General features: G+C 66.4%; 1 protein-coding gene across 1 annotated transcript; it reads right to left on the bottom strand.

The window, feature by feature from the left end:
* Window positions 1–93: 93 nt before the first annotated feature.
* Window positions 94–7,246, bottom strand: SPIRE2 (spire type actin nucleation factor 2). The gene is made up of 15 exons (XM_066194789.1): window positions 7,016–7,246; window positions 4,038–4,075; window positions 3,491–3,850; window positions 3,145–3,225; window positions 2,902–3,066; window positions 2,735–2,821; window positions 2,517–2,625; window positions 2,273–2,442; window positions 2,042–2,192; window positions 1,795–1,928; window positions 1,411–1,545; window positions 1,259–1,326; window positions 1,132–1,159; window positions 792–907; window positions 94–712 (listed from the first exon to the last, which is right to left on the bottom strand). Exons 1-15 carry the CDS (start codon window positions 7,227–7,229, stop codon window positions 496–498), a joined length of 2,073 nt encoding a protein of 690 aa, XP_066050886.1. The 5' UTR covers window positions 7,230–7,246; the 3' UTR covers window positions 94–495.
* Between the last annotated feature and the right edge of the window lie 149 nt (window positions 7,247–7,395).

Below are 7,395 nucleotides of genomic sequence, written 5' to 3'. Positions count from 1 at the left end.
GAAATGGAGCGCCCCTATCCGCGATGCCCTCCCACCCCGCAGCACTCTTCACCCCGCTCCCCCATCCACTCAGGAGCAGCCACGGGGCCCCAGGGCAGCCCAGCGGGTTTATTATGGAGGGGACATACAGAACAGCCATGCCAGCCCAGGGCAGCGGGCACCCCGGCACAGCCAGGGCTTGGCACAGAAGCGGGGCCGGGGGGCGAACGCAGGGGCTGTGCGTGTTCCACAGCAGGATCCATCCCCCAAGAGCTGCCCCGCAGCGGGATCCGTCCTTCCGGGCGCTGCAGGTGCCCCACAGCAGGATCCATCCCCTCGGGGGCTGGTGGCAGGGACAGAAGGGGATGGCAGGGACAGCGAGAACGGGTCCTTTTGCCCCCTGGTCCATAATGTATATAAATATAGAAGCTGTGTGTATCCATCCTATGTATATATGTACATCGGGGGGCTGTGCCGGGGTGACCGGCACCCCCGTGGCGACCATCACCCGGCCATTCACTTGAGCCACGCGTCGCTGTAGAGGGAGCGGGCCTTGGCGTGGCGCCGGGACGCGGCGCTGGCGTTGAGGACGGCCACGCTGCGGCGGCTGGAGCTGACCACGTCGGTGACGAAGCCGGCGCAGTCGGAGCAGACGTCGCGCAGGACCGAGCCCTGGGCGTAGATGTGCGGGAATTCCTCCTCCACCCGGCGCCAGCACGGCCCCGAGAGCGAGCTGCGGCACAGGGCACCCCGTCAGCCCCCGCCGGCGGAGGAGGAGGAAGGGAGAGGGGGAAGAAGGCTCAGGGACTCACTGGAAGGGCTCCCTCCGGCGCAGCGGCGGGGCCTTAGACAGCAGCGAGCCCGGCAGGCTCTCAAAGCCCAGCGCGTAGACGGGGATGTGAGCCAGCTTCTTGGAAGGCATCTTCATCTGCCGGAATGCGGGAGTCAGGGCGGGACGGGACAGGGACAGGGATGGGATAGGACACGGTTGGAATAGGGCACACAGAGATGGGTCAGGGATAGGTACAGTGACAAGGCAGGACAGGAGTGGAGTGGGATGGGGCAGGAATGGGGACAAGATGGGGCAGGAGAGGGACAGGGCAAGGGGCAGGGACAAGGACACAGTGGCACTGCCCATAGCCAGTCCCTTACCTTTCGGCTGCAGGAGCTACAGACGGACCTGGAGACACAGAGAGAGGTGGGTGAGAGGGGCCATTGTGGGGACCCTGCCGCTGCCCTCTCAGCCCCGTGACATGGCACAGCATGGCACAGTGCTCACCGCTTGCAGAAGAAACACGATGCAGGCCAGGAGAAGAGAGGAAACTTGGCCCTGCAGCAGCAGCAGACCTGTAGGCAGAGCTGGGTGAGTTGAGGGTGGGTGGGTGGAGACACATGGCCCCCAGTCCTTCCAGCCCCCGTCCCCATTCCCACCTTCCCCTTCCGCAGGCTGCTGTACAGCTCCTTGCTCTGCAGGAACTTCTCCATCTCAGCCTTGACCAGCACCCTGCGCACGTTGATCATCTCCTCCACAGTCAGGGCCAGGCTCTCCACAGGGTGGCTGAACTCCTGTGGGACGGGGGGGATGTCACACTGGACTGTGGCATGATCCAGAGCACTCCTGTGCCAGGGCAGAGCCTCTGAATATGGGCGGAGTATCCCTGGCATAGGCAGAGCATCCCAGGAGAGGCAGAGTATCTCTGGCAGGAGGACACCCCAGCCACCATGTGTCCTCATGCCAGGCTGCCATGTGCCCACCATCATGTTTGCCTGGTGTCCCCAGTCCCAGTGTTTCCAGCTGGTGCCCCCAGAACCCACCAGCCAGAGGTGCTTGGAGCTGTTGGTGGGGGCAGCACTGGATCCATCCTCTGGCCTCTCCTCCACAGCACCGAGGGCAGCCCGGGGCAGTGCTGGGCCATCTGGCAGTGGGTGGCAGCTGGCGGGGACGGAGCCTGCAGGGAGGGACAGGGAGGCCGTGGCAAGGACATGTTGCTCAGTGCCACCACCGCTGAAAGGCGTGGCACAGACCCCTGGGGACAGGGACATGGGGGCCCCCTGGCAGTACCTGAGCGGGGCCGGGGCTCGGGCTGCAGCGGCTCTGGGTCCTGGGATGCAGCCTGGTCACCCCCCAGCTGGCTCTGCAGCTGTGCCAGGTCCTGCTCGGAGAAGGAGCGATCCCGCTTCAGCGGCACCTCCGTGGCCGGAGAGTCCTCGTCCTGCAAGGCCGTGGGCACCGTGTCACCAAGGGCACCCTGGCACCCCCCGTGTGTCCCCACATCTGCAGGTTCTCCCTTGCCTCGGAGAGGTTCATCTCCTCCATCTCGGCCAGGGTGGGTGCCTTGAGCAGGACACGTGGCCGCGGGCGCACAGGCACGGCACTGGCCGGGCACCGGGACAGCTCGAGGCAGGAGCTGGAGGTCAGGTGGCCAGCACAGGCGTGTGGGATGCAGGGCAAGGAGCTGTATCCTGTGGAGGGATGGACTCAGTGCTGTGGGGATGGGCACACAGGTGACAGCACAGCAGGGTGGGGATACCGGTACCTTTCTGCTCCACGGGCCGGAGCTTCCGCTCCTGCCTGATCTCCTCCAGGATCTTCTCATGGAGTGTCCTCTGCTTCTGGGGCAGCGGCCGCAGCCGCCGCTCTGATGCCTGCGGGATGCACAGATGGGACCTCAGGTGTGGTTATGGCTAAGGTATGGCACCCATGGAACCCACCAACACTGTCACACCAGGGAGGTAGCCCAATGCTGGCACTCACCTGCTTCAGGGGGGGCCGGGAGCGGATGAAGTCAAGTATGAGCTCGTGGGCATCTTTCTTCACCCGGGGGGGGATGTCTCCATCCACCTGGGGAGGGAAGGGGGTCAGTGCTGGGCTGGAGAGTGGCAGGATGGAAGGTGAGGGGCTGGCACGGTGGCCACACTCACCATGACCTTGCGCAGTTTGTAGTTGCGGGCACGGATGTCCTGCATGAGCATCTCGAAGGGAGTGAGCTGGTACTCGGTGGGCAGAGGGTTGAACTGCTTCTCCTGCACCTTCTTCAGCTTCACCCCGTGCCGCAGCTCCCGCATCAGCTGCACCCACAGTCGGGCCTGGGGGGGACACACAGACACGGTGTCAGCTCCCACCCATGCCCAGCACAGCCCCCGTGCCCGGCCGCACCGCCATACCCAGTCTGTGTTGCGCAGGTTGCCCAGCTCTGCCACTGGCCGCTCCTCCTCTTCCTCATCCTCCTTCAGCTTCTGCAGTAGCTGTTAAGGCACCAGATGCTGTCACCCTGTCCTGGTGGCACTGAAGGTGCAGCCGAGACTGTGCCATGGGGCTGCAGCACTGAGGTGTACCCCAAATCCTGATTCCCAGCCAGCATAGTAATCTGGGAGGGGCTGTACAGCCAAACATCGGCACCAGCAGCCCTGGTTGGGATGGACAGAGGGGGCACTGCAGCCTCCCCAGTCCCTTGTCACTGCAGGTGGTTTCCTCGGCAGGGCAGTGGTGCCGGTGGGCACCCATGCTCACCTCCTTGGCATCACGGATCTTGGCGAGGAAGGCCATGAGCTCCACGGTCTCTGCGAAGAGGGCGCGGCAGACAGCCTGGTAGTGCGCCGGGGCGCCGGCGGGGTCGGCCAGGCGGGCGGCGCAGCAGCGCATGGCCTGGCCGAAGGTGCGCACGGAGCGAGGCGGCCCCTCGCCCCCTTCCTCCTCCTCATCCTGCCCCCCATAGCCCTCGTCGGCCGTGGCGCAGCCGCTGTCCTCGGAGTCGCTGTTGGTCATCAGGTCGATGAGCTGCTCCAGGCGCGGGCTCAGCTCCCGCTCCTCGTTCTCGTCCAGTCCCCAGTCCAGCGCCCGGTACACAGCAAAGCCCAGCGACTGCACCATCTGCGGGGGACAGCACGGGCTTGGGACGGCATGCACTCTGGCACCAGCTGTCCCCGCCCCCCGGGTGCTGGGTCCCGTCGCAGGACCTGTGACCTCCGGGCTCGGGGGGCAGGCGGGCCCCCACACCGGGGGCCAGCCCACACCGGGCTGTGATGGCAGACGGAGCAAGTCACTGGCCTCCACGTACCTGAGCTTCGGCGGAGGGCGTCAGCAGCGCGGGCAGATCTGGGGGAGGAGGGCAGAGTCACCACTGGTACACATGGCCCCGTGCTGAGTACCCCACCCTGCATCACCCAGGGATGTAGTACCCACCCACTCCGGCTGTGAAGCCCCCACCCTGAGCTGCTCACACTCCCAGCTGCTCCTCCCTCCGGCTGGGATCCCTTCCCTGGCTCATCCTGTGCTGTCCTGGTCCCAGGGCATGGCTCCAAGGGACAGAGGGTGCGTTGAGCCCTGCTATCAGGCAGTGCTGGCACAGCTCCCGGAGGGCACAAGCACTCGTATACCCCTCACCTCCGGGGCTGGAGGGAGCTAAGAGCTCTGCACCCATTCGGAGTTGCCCCCTGCACCCCTCTGGGATGTGGGCACTGGCAGTGGGGACGGCACGAGTGTGGACACAAGCAGCACAGGCACCGGCAGTGTGGGTATTGGCAGCCACAGCTGGAGCATGGCACACACAGGGAGCCCAGGTCATGCTTGTGGGCAGCTTGAACCCTCCCGGCAGCTGCAGGACAAGGAACATGAGTGGCCTCTGCAGTGCCCCCAGGCTCCCGGCTCCGCTTCCCACATCATTAGCTCTGCATTGAGCTGATCAATGCGGCAGCCACCAGGATGTGCCAGCCGTGTGCAAACCAGGAATGGACAGGAAAGGCAGCACAAGCGGTGGCCCTGCCATGGTACCACACACAAGCCCATTAAAACACCATGTCCCCGGACTGTGCCTGGCTCCCACTGCAGTGCCAGACCCTGGGATGCCACCTGGTGGGTCCCAGCAGCTCCCGTCAGTCACTGGGACACAGCAGGGGAGGGAATTCCCATAGGATGGGGGACTGGAGTGGGTCCAGAGGGTGCTGCTGGCTCACCCAGCCCAGATCCAGCCCTGTATCCTGGCAGAGCTGCAAAGCCACGTGCCAGGCTGGTGCCACCACCTGCAGTGGCACCTAAAGGCAATCAGAGCCCTCCCAGCCTCAGGTTTCACTGTGAAGGCTTCACTTGTTCATTCCTAGGGAGATGGCTCAGATGGGCACAGAAGCAACCTGGGAGCAGGAGGTGGCACAGTGGCACTGATAGGTGGCACTGGCAGGTGACACCAGTTCCAGCCCTGCGGTGGCTCCTGGCAGGGTGTGGGGCCATTCCCATGCAGGACCAGTGGAGCCGGTGTGATCACACCATGCCCAGCCGCCACAGGCACGTGCCATGCCTGTGCGTGTCCCTGCCCTGGGCATGGAGCCACCTGATGTGCCCTGGTGTCTGCTCAGCTACCAGCACCGAGGACACACCGTGACCCTGCAGTGTCCCTGCCCAATGTGAGCGAGGCCACACAGTGACCCCACAACACCAAGGCGCCATCCCCGATGGCCTCGCTGTGGGGCGAGACAGGTGGAGACTCTGGCCATGCTCCCAGTGCTCCTGGTGGCGTCGAGCCACCCGGTGTCACTGCTGGCAGCCAGCCTGGTGACAGCCCGGAACTGTCACAGCCATACCTGGTAGTGTAAGCCACCTGTGGAAGGATGGCTGGGAGGCCAAAGATCAGGGATGGGGCTGTCCCGTGTGCCACTCCTGGGGCCTGGAGTGGGGGACAAGGTCCCCTGCAGCACAGATATAGATGACAGGTGCCCGTGGATGTGCCATGTGGGTATTTGTGTGTCGGTCTGTCTGTCTTTGCTGTGTGTCGTGCAGCCCCATCGTGGGTGCCAGGACCACACAAACACCCACAGCAAACACCCACACCTGGCTCCAGCCTCACTGGGTCACCTGGGACGTCCAGTGCTAGTGACCTTGTTGGTGCCGGTGCCAGTTGCCGGTATCACACCAGTCCCAGACCCCCAAGTCACAAGCCCACCCCCTCCCCCAGGCCCTAGGCCCCCCCTTCCACCGATACCGGCAGTGCTGGTGTCAGTCCCCCTTGCCAGGGCCAGGGCTTGGGGCTCACCCTCATCCCTGCCGGTGCCGCCTTCCCTCTCCTGGTGCTGGGACCGGCCCTTTTTCCTGTCCTCAGTCTTTATGGTAGACCCCCTACACTGCTCCCCTGCTGCCGGTGCCTCGATGCCTGCCCCCCCCCCCTTTCCGGTGCCACTTCTCCTGCCCATCTGCCGCTCCGGTACTGGTTCTTCCCCGCCGCTGCCGGTCCTTCCCGCCGGGGCCTCTGCGGGCGTCCCCCGCTGCCGATACCCCCGATCCCTCCGCGTCCCCGACGCTGGTCCAGCACCCCCTGCCGGTGCCGGTAAGTCCCGGTGCCGGTAAGTCCCAGGTCCCCGCTCTTTGTGCTGGTTAGTCCCGACGGCCCGGATCCGGGTGCCGAGAAGTCCCGGTGCCAGTAAACACTGTAGGCTGCTCCCGGTGCCAGCAAGCACCGGTGCGGGTAAATCCCAGCGCCTCGCTCCTGGCGCCTGCAAGCCCCGGTGCCGGAAAGTCCCGATATCCCAGATCCCGGTGCTAGCTGGCCCTGGTGCCTGTAAGCTCTGGTGCCCCCGTGCCGGTAAGTCCCAGTTCCCTGTTCCTTGTGTTGCTGAGCTCCGGAACAGGAAAGCCCCGGTGCCGGATCCCAGTGCCGGTAAGCTCTGGTGCCCCTCTCCCGGTGCCTCGCTTTCGGTGCCGGTAAGCCTCGGTGCCCCGCTCCCAGTGTCGGTGAGCTCCGATAAGCCCCAGTGCCAGTACGTCCCGGTGTCCCGGGTGTCCGTGCCGATAAGCCCCGCTAAACCTTGGTAAACCCCGGCGCTCCGCTCCCGCGGTGCCGATAATTCCCAGTGCCGGCAAACCCTGGCGCCCCGCTCCCGGTGTCTGTAACCCCGGGTGCCCCGGTGCCCCCCGGTAAGCCTCGGCAAGTCCTGGTGCCCGTAAGCCCCGGTAAACCCCCGGTAAGCCCCGCTTGGCGGTGCCGTCCCGTCCCCCCCCCCCGCGCGGGCGCCGCCCGCTCCCGCCCACCCCGGCGGCGGCGGCCCTCACCGTGCGGCGGGGCGGGCAGGCGGAGGGAGCCGTCGGCGCGGAGGCGGATGTCGGCGGTGCGGAGCGGCGCGGGGGCGACGGGGGCGGCGGCGGCGGCGCGGCAGCCCTGGAAGCAGAGAGCCCAGGCCTGCTCCTCGTTCAGCGGCTGCTCGTAGCACTTCAGCACCTCCTCCAGGGACAGCTCCCGCGGCGGCCCCGCGCCCGCCCGCGCCATCGCCCCATCCCGCACCGCCGAGCGCGGGCGGGGCGCGCCGGGCGGGGGAGACGGGGCGAGGCGGCGCGGGGCCACGCCCAAACAAGCCACGCCCACTTCGTATCCCCATTCCGAGCCGCTGAGGCGCGCGGAGGGGGCGGGGCCACGGAGGGGAGGGGCGGGGCGA

This window comes from Chamaea fasciata, unplaced genomic scaffold, assembly GCF_029207755.1.
Source record: "Chamaea fasciata isolate MVZ Bird 193981 ecotype frontalis unplaced genomic scaffold, bChaFas1.0.hap1 SCAF_12, whole genome shotgun sequence".
NCBI classification, from domain to species: Eukaryota; Metazoa; Chordata; class Aves; order Passeriformes; family Sylviidae; genus Chamaea; species Chamaea fasciata.
This window is presented reverse-complemented; position numbering and strand designations above follow the sequence as displayed.